The 17360-nt window shown below is 37.6% G+C and overlaps 1 protein-coding gene across 2 annotated transcripts in view; it reads left to right on the top strand.

Annotated features, from left to right (window-relative positions):
• Positions 1-17360, top strand: part of USP9X (ubiquitin specific peptidase 9 X-linked) — a 103194-nt gene that overhangs the window by 25241 nt on the left and 60593 nt on the right. For both annotated transcript variants that reach the window (XM_069872924.1, XM_069872917.1), the window contains exons 2-10: positions 1043-1296; positions 3151-3296; positions 3611-3690; positions 8526-8638; positions 9444-9662; positions 10784-10899; positions 11107-11358; positions 11436-11574; positions 13077-13229. In XM_069872924.1, coding sequence (XP_069729025.1) covers positions 1201-1296; positions 3151-3296; positions 3611-3690; positions 8526-8638; positions 9444-9662; positions 10784-10899; positions 11107-11358; positions 11436-11574; positions 13077-13229 — 1314 coding nt within the window. In that variant the 5' untranslated portion in view covers positions 1043-1200. The remainder of the gene's footprint in view (positions 1-1042; positions 1297-3150; positions 3297-3610; positions 3691-8525; positions 8639-9443; positions 9663-10783; positions 10900-11106; positions 11359-11435; positions 11575-13076; positions 13230-17360) is intronic.

The raw sequence follows: 17360 nt of genomic DNA, 5'->3' as shown, positions 1-17360 counted from the left end.
CTAAACCTTGATCAGTGCCTTGAATTCAAATTGGAAATGTACTGTAGCAATGGAAGTAGAGTCGAGTCAGAGTACACAGCTGCATTTTTGATCTGTGTGTCCCAGTTTAGCCCCCCTTCCCCTGGGGAAAGGGAAATGAGAGACTTATTGGTTAGGAAGTAAAACTGCTTTAATGAAACAATAATAATAAAAAGGAAATAAGAAAGTATGTACAAGTATATAAAGAATAATAAAGTATATACAAGTATATAAACCAAGTCAGATTTCCGGGTGATTGTACATCACCACTGATGCTGCAGGGCATGTGCAGGGAAAATCCTGGACTGGAATCGGCAACAGAGAGGGAACCTGAAATCAGGAACTGGATTCAGGAACGCATGGACTGGGATCAGGAGCAGACAGACAAGATCCTCACTGGATGTGGGCCATCAAAGAGGGCTTGACCCTCCTGATGCCTCTGCTTTATACAGAGTATGGTGTATATGGCATGAAACACTCTGGCCAGTTTGGGGTCACCTGTCCTGTCTGGGCAGGTGTGACCCTTTCTGTGACTTTGACTTGTGGCATTCTACCCACCCTAAGATGGCTTTGATTGGCATAGGAATAGGAATAAGTATAGGCAATTGCCTCTTTACATACCAGTGACTCGTTTCCTTGGTGATAAACATCAGGCTTTATTACTTCTAGAGGCAGTCACTGTCTAAAACACATTGTTGACTTTCAGAAAATGATGTTACTTAGAAGAGGCTGAATAGTTAGAAAATGGATTCTGCTTTAGCTCAGGCCAGAACAGTGTGTCAGTCTCTTAGTGGCATAGAGGTAATTGAGTGTAATTTTTACTTGGAACATGAAAACCATGTTAAATATTTAAAATATTTCCTTCTTCTGATGTCAGCTGTATTCAATAAAAATAAATGCTAAGTCTAAAACAAAAGTTTCTTTATAACAGTGTGTTTGTTTTTGTAGTAGTCTTTTCTAGGTATGAATGACATTTATGTGCATATGTCGGTATAATGTATTGTTGTTTTGGGGTTTTTTTCAGGTTATGCAATGGTCTCTGCAAGATGTCATGTTCTTGAGTTGGAGCTTTTTAAGACGAGCATATGCTGGTACTTCAACTTTACTAAGCGGACTATAATTTCTTCTTTCACAACAACTACATAAGCAGACAAAATTGCAAAGATCTGCCCTGTGTCGAGTATGACAGCCACGACTCGTGGCTCTCCGGTAGGAGGGAATGACAGCCAGGGCCAGGCTCCTGATGGACAGTCCCAGCCTCCCCTCCAGCAGAATCAGGTATGATATTAATGAAATGATCAAGCTGTCTGAAAATGAAGGGATTAGTTCTTTAGAAATGATGTTTTCGAATTATTTGAGTTTGTATATTCCTAGAGATGTCTAGTCAAGTTAGATATACATTTTGTGCATGTGTTTGGAAGTACAAAAATATTTTGAGGAATGAAGGCAGTGGTGTTGACAAAGTAAATACTCTTGGGGAGCACTGCATTGCAAAAGATGCACCGTTTTCAGGCAGTGACATAGTTCTTTCAAGCATGTTTCTTTGGGTTAAGAACCCTTCTTGCAGTACTATCAGAAGCTTCCTCAGAACCACATTGTAGGCTTAACGGTCACAGAAGCTACTCTCTGAGTTCTCTTTATGCTCAGCTCTGCAAAAGCACTTTTTGGATAAAACGTCTTACAGAGCTGATACATGCTTGTAAGTTCAGCTTCATTGTGCTAGACTTCTTGAACAACTTAGCGTTTCTGTTGAACAGCTTATCTGTCTTCAAAAGACAAGTATGAACTTTTAAATACTACATCATAATGTGGTGATTCTTTTTTTGTTGGGGAAAAATAACCAGAAAAGGTGGTTTTAAACAGTGCAGCAAAACCCATTTAAAAGTCACACTTGTGTCATGTAATTCAGTATGGCGATGATATTTGTTCAATACCGTAACGTTTAATGATTGTTACTTCCCAAGGATGAATTGTTTTTTGGAATGTTTGTGATTGCCTGACCGTGGCTACTATGTAAGCCCCCACTCTGTCACTCACTCTGTCTCAGTGGGAGAGAGGAATAGAATTGGAAGAGGAAAGTGGAATATTTTATAGGTTGAGATAAAGGCAATTTAATAATTGAAGGGGTAAGGGAGGAAACAGGTGATGCAAATGCTGTCACTCACCACCAGCCTAGTCCCCAAGCAACTGCTACCTCGTTAAAAATTGTCCTGTGTTTTATTGTCAAGCATGACGCTATATGGTATGGAGTATCTCTTTGGTCAGTTCACATCAGCTGTCCCGGCTGTGTCCCCTCCCACCCTCTTGCCCGTTCCCAGCCTGCTTACTGCTAGGGGCAAAATGATAAACCCAGGGCTTTGAATCTGTGCAAGCACTATTCAGCAACAGCCAAAACACTGATGCGTTATCAATACTGTTTTGTTCACGGATCCAAAACACAGCACCATGAAGGGTGCTGTGAAGAAAATTACCTCCCTGACAACTAGTTGCAGTGCAACATGTCAAAAGTGTTCTTGAGGTTTTGGTACTCCTTTTTTCTCCTAAATCTTGCTGTTCTGATTTGAATTGTTATTGTCAATTCATACTATTTCTGAATATGAATAAGCCCGTGTCTACCAAATGCATTGTATTTTGCATGGCCCATCAAAACAGTCTGAACTGATTGTGTTCTTGAAGGTTAGTTAGCCAGCAGTAATAATGTGTTACTCGTGTTTAGCAAACTTGTTCAGAAAATGTGTCATGATCATTTCCTTCTCTTTTCCTGAAGTTGGTCGTTCTACCTGAAATAGTCATCTTTCCTGCAGAAGATTTATAGAAGCTGGACCATCTCTATTGTCTTTATTTTCACTTTCTAGTGAAAGTGGTCTGCTGAAAGTAATGGTCTGTTACAAAAATACCTATGTTCGTCACTGGAAAAGTGGCTAATTTTTATGCTGTCAAGATAGAAAGCATGTAGCACTTCTTATGCTCTAGCTTTTGTCAGTAAATCCTGAAACAAATTGATTTTGTTATATTTTATGATGACAGGTACTTCCTTTATGTGATTCTTGGAATCAGTGTGAAGGAAAAATACCAAAATAAGTGGCTTATAAGTGCAGGCAATATTTAAAGTATTTTCTATACCGATTCTAGACTTCTTCACCTGATTCTTCCAATGAGAACTCCCCAGCTACCCCGCCAGATGAGCAGGGCCAAGCAGATGCTCCACCCCAGCTTGAAGATGAGGAGCCTGCGTTTCCACACACAGACCTGGCAAAGTTGGATGACATGATCAACAGGTATTTTCAAACTTTTTTTCAAGGGTGTACATTATTTTTGCTAACATCTTGATAGTGAAATCAAAATTCTTGCATCTTTTTTATTTCGGTGGATTTCTTGAAATACTTTAATTGAGTTAGAGTTGTAAAGAGAAAGAGGCTTAAATCAGAAGTTCTTTTTTTTTTTTTTTATTTGAAAATGGAGTGCTCATCAGGGCCTTTAAAAGTGTATGTTCTTACCATGTGTTAAAAGCATTAGAAATGGGCAAGGATGCTTGATTATTAAGAAACACAATTGAAATACTGAGCGGGCGTCATTTTGTTTTTTAATATAGGCCTCGATGGGTTGTTCCTGTGTTGCCGAAAGGGGAATTAGAAGTTCTTCTAGAAGCTGCTATTGACCTAAGTAAAAGAGGTAAGCTGAAAAGACAGTTAATGATTATTGGAACATTATGTAGTCTTATCTTGCTCTTTTCAGTCTCTGGCAGAGGCTTAAATTCTTAATTATTTGTTACAGCCCTGGTCCTAAAAATTGTGTCAGAGTGCTATGCATGCAGAACCTTCATAGATCACAAATTTTAGGAAGCCATCAATGTACTTCGAAATTAGTTGCCTTACCATGAGTAGGGAAGTTAAATAAGCTCACAGCAGTAAAAGTCTTGTCTTTCCTGTCTTACCTGTTTTCTGCATTGAGCATGATATCAGACCTAGTGGGTTTGGTCTTTATAACAAACTCTAAAACTCAGAGAATTCTTGTTTTTTAAAAATAAGTTGCTCATCTAGCTTGCCGAGTGTCTTGCCTTAAATTTTTGTATATACTTTTGAAAATAATAGAGAGAAGGTTGAGTTCTAAAAGCATAGCTCAGACTGATTCTACTGTATTGCTTGCTGTGCTTGGAAGTAGAAGGGTTCCATATCAGGACTGTGTGAGGGTTTGATAAAATGTACCAGTCAGATTTCGTAGTCTCTCACGTGTTCAGGAAAGTTCTCTTCTTCTGGGAAGTCGCTTTGGTCTCCTGTTTCAATCAGTATTTATGGCCCCAGGATTTGAGTAATGCTAAAAGTCACATCAAAATATTTGTCTAGATTTCCGCTTACCAGCTAGTTATGTTTTAAACATAGTGACATATAAAGTGCCTGTTCCTTAGTTGTGCATAGCTGGACCAGGTTGACTTCATTTCCATGTTCATTTCAATGTTAATTCTTAGGCAGCTTTAAGAATAAAAAGCTCATTGTGGTCATGATATTCTGGCTTAACTTGATAGTCTTCTGCAAGTCTTTGTTGCTTTGGACCATTCTTGGAAGAAACAAAAATGAAGGTGCACCTTTGTGATCCAGAATAACATAATGACATGTTATTGCCAATGTGATTTATCAGTTGTAGTTGAATTTGGATTTGCCATCTTTGCATGCAGCTAGGTCTGGCAGGAATGCTAAAGTGAGGGTAGAATTTTCAACTGATTGCATGTGTCCAGGAGCAGAAGAAATGCCGACTTACGGAAAGAAGATGCAGCTATCTATGTATCTAGTCTGTTGGAAGAGTGCAGTAAAAAGAAATTCTCTGCTTGTGATTTGTGAGAGAGGAGATATATGTACTGCCAGCTGTTAAGTCATCATTTAAAAAAAAAAAAAGGGACAAACACAAAAAACCGCCAGTGCAATGAAGCAATAAGAGCAGACTGAGTTTTTTGGCTATTCCTAACATCAGTGTACTTCTCCAGGGTGTTGGACTTAGTTGAAAGGAAAGCCGTTGGAATTAGTTGTTTAACTGTTATCTTTACAATTACAGCCTGGATTTTTTTTTCCTTGCTACTTGAAGTTACACGATGGCTAAGTTGGTTCTTTTTAGAATAACTTTTAGTACTTAAGGAATGTAATAGGTTGCTTGCTTGGTGTAACTGACACTGGGTAGCTCAAAACTTGGCGGACTGTGTTTCAGAGCTGTTTCTATATAGGGAAGTAATAGAAACGGTTCTGTTGTGTACATTTTTTTTTTACTAGAGCAAAACCATGTTTAGATCTTAGTAAGATCTAAAATCGGACACCTTGCTACCTGTCTGCAGGCATATTTCTTCATCTGAGGAGTTCTGTTTTGAAAGGGAAGAACTGAAAGGTGAAATAGAAAAACCAGCTGTTGAGTTACATAAATTTTTGTATTACAATCTGTAACTCATTTTGATTGTGAAGCAACAAAACCTTTAAAGAGCCTGCTAAATTTTGTTACCAGCTACTGTTTTCTGGTGGTTAGGGTTCTTTAGCTTTCATTCCTAACATTGCCAGTGGCAATCAACACTGGCTTTCTGGAGTAAATCTGGGGTAACTGCTGTCTTTGTGACCCTGTCTAAAGCAAGAGTTATATTTGCGTCCTCTTTAAATCTTTTCAGGAACTGAAATTGAAAGGGACAGAACTGAACCACATTGAGAGTACTTGTAAGAACTAAATGTTATCATTACCACTTTCAAGTGCAAGGAACAAATTTGACAGAGTAGTATGAGTCCTGTCTAGCTGTGACTTGCATTCTTCCTGGCAGATGCATTTGTTTGTGGAAGATTATCTTCTTACGTGTAGGCATCAATGTAGTATTCCTCATTAAACAAGCCATGAGACTATGAAGTGATAGTCTGGAGTTACTTGCTAATAGAAGGAAACCTATTTGAAAAATAGCGTTTAATAGCAAGACTGATGTTTATCTTTACAATAATTCTGGAGTACTTATGCAGTGTTTTGAGCGATGAGATTTGCCCCATAAATAAATGTCATAAGTAAGTTGGATGCTATCAATTTAAAAGTTAAAAAAAAAAATTTGCCTTAGATTTTTGTGGATTTTATAGGCTAGAATATTATCCACTCTTTCTTTCAAAATCCCCTGAACAGCTCTGTGCTGCTGCTCTGCTTTGTTGTGGGTTTTATTATTCTGAATAGTTAAGTTCAATCTTTAACATGCTGCCAAAACTTTCCAGTGTGAAACCCAAGCAAAATGCAAGGCAACTTTTAGAATTTTTATCTTATTTAAACTGAAATGAGATTTCACTGCTCAACTTAAGCCTTCGGTTTTGATCCCAAATCTTTGTTTATGAGGAGTTACAAAGGACTGGCCCTAGAGCCTCAAAAAACTTACGTATGTGTGCGCATGCATACAAAATCTAGGCAGCCCTGTAAGGGGAATTCTCTTTCTGGGTGATCCATCTACGTTTCTGTGGGACATTCTTGAGTTCCTTACCAAAGCTGTATCTTCTGCACTTTGTTGAAATCATTTAGCTCTTGGCCCAAAGCAGGGGCATCAGATTTGTGTTGTCATGTCCTGAAGTTTCTTAACCAGGTATTTGGGCTAGAACCAGTTCAGTGAAATGAACTGCAGCAGTGCCAGTGCAGTGTCTTGATGCAGAAGGACTGTCCTACTCTTGATAATTTAGTCATAGAAAGTCTGACGGAATCTGAGAGTGCCATGTTGTAGCCACTGGGCTGATGGACAACTGTGGGTTTCCTTAGAGCTTCTTAGGTCCAGGTCACTGTCGGTTCTGCAGGGTCTGAGCCAGGCCCTACCAAGCTGCTGAAAGGTTTTTGTGCTGCACTTCCTGCAGCTCCAGGTTTTGGGGGGCTTTCACCAGCAGCACAGCACCACAGCAGTGTGTGCAGCCAGCTCAGCTCTGGGGTGACAGCTACAAAGTTGGGTAATCAAAAGTCCTGTAGAAGAGGAGGAGGTGGGTGATTTTGCTTGAGACCTTGGTGCTCCAACCCTGTATTGCTGAATACCCTTCAGATGCATCAGAGTTTGTTCAGCTACAGTTGCATCTGGACTGACAAATTTTATGGACCCAGAGTGTTTCTGCTCTTATGGTTTATTTTCTGTGGCTTATCTGGCAAACTGGCCACTTTTAAGCACAGGTACAGAAATCCAATGGCCCTCTATTCTTCCTTTAATCCCTTAATTGCAGCTCCTGTACACTGTACGTTGCATTTCACCATTTCCTTCCAAGTTTACTTTTTTCCCCGGTGCATAGTCAATTTCCCTAGCTTTTCGCTAAATATTTAGCTCAAGGCTGTATGCACTTAGTTCTCTTGTTTTCTTCCTTATCCTTCTGTACCCACAGAATCTGGAGAACAGGGAGGAAAATGGCTGCTTGTGGTCTTAGACCTAAGAGTCTGATTCAAGACCTTAGAACCTGATTCAAGTAGTAGATACTAGGTGTTCAGTGCAATTGCTGTTCTCTTCTCACTGTCTTTGGATTGCTTTTGCTTCCTTTCCCAAGCTGAGTTTTCCAGGACTCCTGTACCCTGCTCTTGATGATACTCCAGTCCTTGTCGGCACCCGGTCTTGTTTCCTTTCATAAGTGTAATCTGTTGTTGCAGCAGTGTGCAGTATTTTGAGGAAAGGTAGAAGGTGATGTATATCCAGGAGTTATACAGGTATCTTCAGAGATTCTACGTCTTCTCTCTCTTTTTGAGTGCAGTGAAGTGCAGAAAGGACAGTGTATTTGTGTTAAGTGTACACGTTCAATGTATTTTTCTGTTGACTTACAGCCTTATTTAGATTTTCTAACTGAACCTTTGAAGATTTCTTTAATTACTGGGTTATGAATAACTACAAAATATTAAAATAGCTGAAAGAAAATTATGGACTACTGTTTTATAAAGTTAAACTTGACAGGCATACATTGACTGCAAATGTTTACAGCGGTGTTGGGGTCTAGGTGTGTAGGGTCTTGTGAGAAGAATTACAAGAAACGGTACCTAAGCTGAGGACGAGAGACAGAAGGATTCATGTTTAGTTTTGCAGGTTAATAGTGTTTGGGAAGCTGAGCAGGACTCGTCCTTTTTCCTCTTCACTCCGTTTTATTGGTAGCAACTAAGCAAGAAAACAACATAAATGCATGTGCAACAGCAGAATGGAAGATAAAGATTGTGCTTACTGTTAATTTTGCTGCTCTGTCTTTGAGTGTTACAGGCAGAGGGGGGGAACCTGATCACATGTTTATAAAATAATGTAAAAATTAATCTAGAGGGGAGTGCAGTTTCTGAGGTTGCTTTAGTAGAACATTAATCCATCAGGATTTTGTGCATTCAAGCTTACGTAAGCTTGTCTTCTTCCAAGGCTTCTCTTTTTAAAATAATTCAGAAACTTTGAACACCAAACCTCTGAAGTCCACATAGCTGTTTTCAGTATCTAAAAGTTCATGTAACAGCTAATGAATTTCGTAATTCTAATTATGTATCTGATAGTTTTTTCTTTTATTTTTGTTTTAAAATAGGCCTTGATGTCAAAAGTGAAGCATGCCAGCGATTTTTTCGAGATGGGTTAACAATATCTTTCACAAAGATCCTTACAGATGAAGCAGTGAGTGGCTGGAAGTTTGAGATTCATGTGAGTTTTTAAACTTGTGTTTCTGTGAAGTGTAGTAATTTAAATGAGAAAGGAAGCTGCCTTTTTGTGACTGTGAGGAGACTGCAGAGACTGAATCTCAATTTTGAAACTCGCCTAACATAGAACTGGGAGAACTATTGTATGCATGCCTCTTGGCAGGAACAAAAAAGAAGTCATCCTTCTATCGTTGTTTCATCTTATTGCCTCTGGTGTTTCTGGAAGGAAAGAAAGCATGAGAGATGATATGGGGAGGACCTGAACTGTGTACAGTCGTGCAGCTCTTGTTAGGCAGGCTGCCTTTCACCACATGTATAGAGTCCTGCTTATTTTTATGTGCATGCTAGGACATGAAAACTTGCTTTTTTTAGTAGAGGCTTTTAGCAACCAGGAAAGGCTTTTATCAGCCCGCTGACATCTGCATGTTTGTAGCAGCTGTTTGAATATAAAAACTACCTGTTGGACAGCTGGTCACATGCCAAATGAGAAACTATGAAGATCCTCATAAGCAAACTAAAGTCTGTGAGAGAAGTGGATGAAAGAACGAAAAGTTAACAGTTCAGTGGTGATTTATGAATGTCTCAAGTAGCCAGAAATATTTTTACCTTTTCCACTAAAAATTTAATCTAGGAAAAGCAAATAGTTTAAAGTTTGTTTAAAGCCTTTATTGGAGGAAGTACAAATTAAAATGCAACATTGTAAAACTTACACAACTCTGCATGCCAGGTACAAATGATTCAGAGTTTATAGTTCATATTTGTCATACGGTCACTTGCCATATTCGTGGTTGTTGGTTGTTTTTTAATAGAGATGTATTATTAACAACACTCATCGGCTAGTGGAACTCTGTGTGGCCAAGCTGTCCCAAGATTGGTTTCCCCTTCTTGAACTTCTTGCCATGGCCTTAAATCCTCACTGCAAGTTCCATCTATACAATGGTACTCGTCCCTCAGAAACAGTTCCTGCAGGAGTCCAGCTTGCTGAAGATGAACTTTATGCCCGTCCTCCTGACCCACGGTCACCAAAGGTACGAGAGTGTTCTGAGACCTGTATTTTTAATTTTATGCAGTGTTACCTAATTACACAGCAGCCATAGAAATGTGTTTTTATGGGGGTGAGGCAAACCACTGTTTTTGTCACTAAGCTATTTTGCTGCTTTTTGACTTGTACATTAAATTGTGATTGGTTCAATGTCCCTTCCCTCAGTCTGGGATTCACAATCAGTGTCATGTGTTTCTGCAGTAAGCTGGCACAGCCCTATTGGAATGCCATTCCTACTATGTTAATTGGCTTGCTTGTATTTGCCAGCTGATGGATTTACCTCTTCAGTCAACATGGTTTTGTAGGTGTCTTTTTGAAGAGAAGATTGTGATAAAGAAGGAATTTTCTCTCACATTTCTTGTAGTTCCCAACGATGGGAGAAATGTTTTCAGTTGGACATGGGATGGTAGTGTTGGTGTGGGTTTTTGAGGGGTTGGTGGTGAGGTTTTGCTGGGTTTTATTTTGGTGGTCGTGGTTTTTGTTTTCTTTTGTTTGTTTCTTTGGTTAGTTTTTTTTTAACTGGCAGTGTAGATCTAGTAATCTGTTCTGATTCTTCAGTTAGAATTTTTCAGAATTGTGTTCTAAATGGCATTGGTACACCTTCAGAAACTACCCGAATCATATTTTTGTTGCTTTCTTCTTTTATTTTAATATTTATATAGCCAGAGATAATTAACTCTGTGTCCTTGGATTTTCTTACATTGTTAACAGTGTTTAAAAGACAGTTATTTTGCATTCTTACTGCTTTTACACATTATCACATCCAGGACCAGAAAAAAGTAATGGAACTGTCATGCTTTCTCTAGTAAATTGAACCTGAGGGATAGTCATTTTTATTCCTTTATGTTTGATAAAATCCTTCGAATAACTAATATGTGGCATCTGTTTTTCGATACGACTGAAAAGATTACATTGCTTATGCCTAAGCATTTCCTTAAAACAGTGTATTCAAAATACATGGGCAAACTCACTGTCAATTCTATTAGCCCTAACATTTTATTGTGTGAGGACTTTTTAAAAACAAGTTTTTTTACTAACGGGTACTTGAAAGTATTCTTAGATGGTAATTTGTAAATGTCAGAAAATAACTTGTTTGTTGTATTGCAGGGTTGGCTAGTAGATCTTATCAACAAGTTTGGCACGTTAAATGGATTTCAGATCTTGCATGATCGCTTCATGAGTGGATCAGCGTTGAATGTTCAGATAATTGCAGCTCTCATCAAGTAAGTTTCTGAAAAAATAATAATTTACATATTTTGAAAAGTTGGACTAAGTAAAATATTATGTTAGCACAAACCTTAGTTTTTCCTTGAAGCACATCCCCTCACTCCATCTGTCACGGTTGTTTCTTGAATGAATTGCTCCTCACTCTCTTAATACTGTGCAGCTACCGAGTATGGCACTTTGATCCATTTTGTCTTTCTTTTTAGGCCATTTGGACAATGTTATGAGTTCTTAACATTACATACCGTGAAGAAGTATTTCCTTCCAATTATAGAAATGGTTCCACAATTTTTAGAAAATTTAACAGATGATGAACTGAAAAAAGAAGCAAAGAATGAAGCCAAAAATGATGCTTTGTCAATGATAATCAAATCTCTAAAGAACTTAGCTTCGAGAGTTCCAGGACAAGAAGAAACTGTAAAAAACTTAGAAATATTTAGATTAAAAATGATACTTAGGTAAGATGCTACTCCTAATATGATACACTACTTCTGACTTTCTTTTCCACACTTCTTACATTTAGTTTCTCTTACAGGTTGTTACAAATTTCTTCTTTCAATGGTAAAATGAATGCACTAAATGAAGTTAACAAAGTAATATCCAGTGTGTCATATTATACGCATCGGCATGGTAATCCTGAAGAGGAAGAGTGGCTTACAGCTGAAAGAATGGCAGTAAGTTCTCCTCTTCACTGAAATTCATTGAATAGATTTTCTTCCTTTGTATTACTTTACTAGTGGAAGTAGCCGTATGTTGTTATCCTGCACACACTGCTAGTTTTCATATCTGGTGTTGTAAGCAGTAGGTGTCATGTCATGGTAATAAGTCATTTTAATAGTAGTCTTTCTGTGGAAAAACTGCTGTATTAGTTTCAAAGCTGCTGTTAATTATATTCAGTGCTGCTAAAAACATGCTTTAAGGAGGGATTGTTGAGTAGTATGGGGTTTATATTATGTTTAAAAATCAAACCAAACAACCATAGGTAATACAGGTATGATTAATTTGAAACTTCAGTGTTACTGTACTTAAAAATTAAATGTTCATTTAAATAAGGCTTTAGTCTTTTTGTGATTTAAGTAATTTTTTTTTCTTATTAGAGTTCTAAGTGACTGCTCTGCTTTTCATGTTTCAAAAGCTGGGTTCTTTGGTACAAAAAGTTGTAGATATCACATTTATATTTTATTTAATATTTACATACTGTGCTGTTTCATGCTTGAGTGCATATGTAGGGAACTTAAAATCGGCATTTATGAAGTGAAAGTAAGGACAGTTTTCTCTTCATCTTTGTGAAATTTAATTGTGTTAAGTGATTTTTGCACTGTTCTGCCTCATCTTTGACTACCTGTTATGAGGTTTACGGTCGGCAAAAGGGCTGCTGTCAAAAAAAAGAAGACTACACTTCACTTTTTTAAAATGTCTCTTTTTTTAACATACTCCTTTTAGTTTGACATTTCAGACCAGACCCCTGTTTTTTAAATGAAAATGTCTAGATTTCCGTATTTCATGAGCGTAGCTTGAATATTAAAGGTCTATAATCAAGGATGCTGTTGGACCATATGATGCTGTGTATGTTACAGTTTTTTCAGTGTTCAAAGCACTCACTGCTATGCTTCAGTTGAAACAAAAATTGTGACCCTGATCTGACTGAGTCAATGACACCACTGAAACGAATTGCATCTACTTAAATAAAACTTTAATATTTCCCTCTAATTCAGTTAGAAGCATTTTTCAAAACCCTGTAAGTGGCAGTACTTAAAAACATCTAACCTTTCCATAATTCAATCCTTACTACCTTTTTCATGATATACTGTATGGGTACCAGTAAAGCTACGAGTGTCTTGAACACTTGGTGAATTGGAAGAGAAAAAATTTGTTCCTTGAATAGAAGAGTTAACAATCAAGTTTATCTTTATATACCTGAGAAAATATTTCCCCTTAAGACATCACAGGTGACTAGCATAGTGGATTGTTTCAGATGCTGGGTTTTTTTAAAGAAGAAATGAAAACAAAGAGATAAATACCTTCCTCTTATGACGCATCTTTCTCACTTCTCCCAATTAGAATATTGTATATAAAGTCATTGATGTGTAGCAGGTTGAAATTTTTCTTTTTAGGTTAATTATCAGTGACAACACTTCAGTAATTTGAGATAACATTGCTTTATTTTTATATTCAGGAATGGATCCAGCAGAATAATATTTTATCAATTGTGTTGAGAGATAGTCTTCATCAACCTCAATACGTAGAGAAGTTAGAGAAAATTCTTCGTTTTGTCATCAAAGAGAAAGCTCTCACTTTACAGGATCTCGACAACATTTGGGCTGCACAGGTAAAGAATTCAGCTGCTTATCTGCTGTTGTTCTGCATCATGTACTGAGAAGACGATGACTCGTACTTTTTATGCTTGGTGTTAGACAACACTAAAAAAAATTGAAATCAAATGGTGGGTTTTTTTGGGGGTCCTGAATCTCAAAAATATCTTCTAAAATGTCTTCAGTAGAAGGAGTCAGTTACACGTGTATATGAAGTCTAAAGGAGCAGTTCAGAACATGGTGCGACGTATTTTTTAAGTATTAAAGAACTTTTCACATTGAGCAAAGTTTAGATTATGAAAGAACATGATACACTATGAATTAATATTTAAAAATGCATTAAGATTACGGAACACCTACCCTATGAAGAGAGGCTGAGAGAAGACCCTGAGGAGACCTTATTGTGGCCTTTCAGTACTTAAAGGGGCCTTATAAGAAAGAAGGGGAAGAACTGTTTAGCAGGGCCTGTAGAAATAGGACAAGGGGTAATTCTTTTAAACTGAGAGAGGAGAGGTTTAGACTAGATATTGGGAAAAAATGTTTTTCACTGAGGATAATGAAACACTGGAACAGATTCCCCAGAGAGGTGATAGATGCGCTATCCCTGGAAGCACTCAAGGTGTCAGGTTTGATGGGGCTCTGAGCAACCTGATCTGGTTGAAGATGTTCCTGCTTACCACAGGGGGATTGTACTGGGTGATCTTCATGGTCCCTTCCAACCCGAAGCATTCTGTGATTATGTATTACTAAGCTCCGAGTTTACCACAGCTGTATTATTTTTTTCTAGGCAGAGTGCTATATAATGACTTGGTTTATAGTAATGACTGATGTGGAAGTTGTTTAGCAGAAAATTATTTTCTTTGTGTTATAATTATTACTTTGGAAAAATTATAAATTCTGTCTATTGGCTTCTTTAGTTAAGTGATTGATGACACCGGGCTTCCTAGCTGTGGGCTCTGTTGGTATAGCCCACGTAAAGAGTAGTTGAAGAGAAAAAAATCCTAATTATTTATTGAGTAGACAGGGAAAAAAAGGTCATTTTAGGACAGAAACAAGCGTGAGTGCATATATCTTTGTTCATAAGTAATTGGTAGTGAAACTAACTTAATTGTAGAAGTAAGCCATTAGGCTAGTTTTTCAAGTGTGGGAAGGCTAAGTCCAGTTTCCAAGATAGAGGGTTGTACTGATTGTTGCAGAGATAGAGTTAAATTTCTTCATAGTAGCTTATATGGGGCTGTGTAGGTAAAGCAAAAGATTTATATTCGACTCTTATTCAGCCACAGATTTTGTCACTCTTAACGTTCTGATTCTCTCCCATCCCACTGTGGGGAAGGGAGTGAGCGAGTGGCTTGGTGGTGCTTAGTTCCCACCTGGGGTTGTACCACAACAAGGGTTAACACAGAAATTAGGTAGTTCTATATCCCTAGTTTGCGTGTTCACATTCTTCTGAAACTGTTAGTTTGACTTTAGTGGACTTATCCAGGGGTGTCTATTTTCAGGCATGCTATTTTCAGGTTGTTTGAAGCACTTGAGATTACAGGTGATGTAGTGGTGGTCTGACTTGAGATCTTAGGTGTTTCAACTAACTTCATAATCTCTAGCCTTCAATTTCAGCATGATAGTAACTGCGCAGGCTGAAACCTGAAACTTTTCTTGTCATCCCCAAGTCCTATTGAGAAAATTACATCATGTAACAGAGTAATAGGCAGCTTGCTTTAATAAGGTTTGTGATCATACTGTTAGTTCTCTATTTGGGGTCTGTAGACCTTTCCAGACTATCTTTGTAAGAAGTCTGTGAGGAAAAGAAGATTTGGAGAAGTTAGTTTGTTGTTATTGGGCTTGTATTAGCTATTTTAGAGCTCAGGTTTTATAAGAAGAAAAAAATCTGAAATTTGGAAAAAAGTCTTCCAAGTAATTACATTACTCATAGTGCTTGGAAATGGGATGTGTGGATAAATTAGCTTAAGCCAAACTTTTTACCCTTCCAGAAAAGTGTGAGCAAGAAGTGCAACTCTTAAAAGGTAGGGATAGTCCACCCCAAAAATTGCAAAAAGGAATTTGGAATAAGTTTCCCATGCTTTCACATACCTGGCTTTCTATTAGGTAGTTGCCACAGCACACTTGCTGCAGTTTAGCCCTGCATTATTTTTTGTGTGAAAGTTGATTTTTAGTGAGTATTAATTAGATAGATGGTTTCACTGTCACTTTGCCCATGGAATTAAAATAGACTAAAAAGGTAAGAATACCAAAATCTGCTAATGCAGAATGATTTTTACTAACTTCACTACTCCTTGTGTTTAATATTTCTTAGATGTTCTTTTTAAATGAGTGCTGCTAAGAGTAGCTGGAGCATGAAATTCAGTAGCAAAGGTGTTGATTTACTGTGCAGCTTTATATAACAGGCAGGCTATTTTAGCTCTGGCTTAGTGCAGCAATGGTGTGGTTTTCTTTCAGGCTAGAGCCACAGTGTTGCTGCCTGAGTTTAGAGGGTGAGCATGCATAAATTTACAGTTGAAGGTATAGAAGTGCCCTGAGAATCTCAGTATAGAAATAAAACAAGTTGTTTATTAAAAAAAAATATGCTGCTTTTGCCTTTAGAAGGCAACGTAAGTTTTATGTTTTATTGAAGTGTTTTCATGTCTAAAAATGAGTGTTCACAAAATAAAAGTATATTTGATACAGAGAATACTGTTGGAAGTCTCTGAAGGCAAGCATTAAGTTGCAGCCTGCTGAGTTGCAGGGAAGAATCCAGTTAGACAAGAAATAAAATCGCAGAGATTACTGTTGGAATCTCATTACTTACATTCTGGAGAATTTACCTAGAACTTGATGCGTGCTTCCTTGTATGAGCACAGCAAGCTGGCAGTTCACACACCAGGTTCCTTACCTCCCCCTTGAGCTTTCCCATGCCTGTTAAAATCCTCCCAATACAAGATTGTCCTATGCCTTATTCTTAGTCTTTTTGCCCTGCTCACCCCCCATGGTAGCTGTGCATACTTCTTCTTTTATTTGTTACATTGTAGATGCTCTTTCTGCCCTGTATACTCTCCTGTTTTCCCTTCTATCCAGGAAATGGTCTGGTCAGAGAAAAAAATTTCATGATGATTTGCAGAATCAAGTGGAATAAGTTGTTTACCAACTCCTTCTCTCAGTCTCACCCATAACATGAAAACAAATGTTACTACTTAATTTCAGTTTGGGATTTTTAAAGAAAAATGTATGGCGCACTGTAAAGAATTTGTGGCACAGTATGTAACAAAGTTATTAGTCTTGTTTTTGTTGTTTTTTTAAGTGAACTACTGATGCAGGCTTTTAGAAGGAAATGGATTTCAAAACTGCTTGTGCGTGCATTTTTAATACTGTATGAGATTAATTGCATCAGAGTTTGTTTTCTAGGTATTTGTTTTTTGGTTTTTATTCTAAACTTACAGGAAGTTTATCTACAGTAAATCAGCTATTGAGTCACATGGCCCAAAATTGTTGGGTTTGGGTGCACATTGCGTTTTCCAAACCTGGGCATGTAGGAAGGAGACTTTCTTCTTGATGGAGTTAAAATGGAGCTAGCTGCTTTTTCATTGTTGTCTTCTTCCTTAATTGTTACAAGTGTGATATACACCAAACTCAAATTTAAAACTAGTATATAACTCAACATCTTGCCTTTAGTTGCTTGATTGTTAGACTTCCAAAGATAATAAGCTGCTGGACTTTAAAATGCTATCTGCCAAGTAGCCGTTTGTCACAGGAGGCTTTAGTTACCCATGAATCCAGTAGCACAAAGGAGGTACTTCAGCCTGAGAAACTATTTAGAAATGATAAAAATTGGTTTATACCTTAAAACACATCACTGAAATTCATTGAGGAAGTGAATTTTGAGTACTTCCTTTAGAAAAAAACTGAAAGCTACATGAAATGAAAATGCTGATTTGCAATTTAAAGCGCCTTTTAGACTTTGGTGTCTACCGTCCCAGCATGATTGTGGTAAAAAAAATCAATATTGTGACACCACTGTTGTTATATTCAAAATAAGTACTTGCGTGCATGCACGTGGATCACACTTACATACTTACATATACAAGGGAAATTTAAATGTCTGACTTCCCGATGAAGTAGGTATTCAGTTTGTTACGCTGCTCCCACGGCATCAGCTT

Source organism: Phaenicophaeus curvirostris, chromosome 1 (genome assembly GCF_032191515.1).
Source record: "Phaenicophaeus curvirostris isolate KB17595 chromosome 1, BPBGC_Pcur_1.0, whole genome shotgun sequence".
NCBI lineage: Eukaryota > Metazoa > Chordata > Aves > Cuculiformes > Cuculidae > Phaenicophaeus > Phaenicophaeus curvirostris.
Note: the sequence above shows the minus strand (reverse complement) of the source record. Positions and strands in the feature narration are given on the sequence as shown.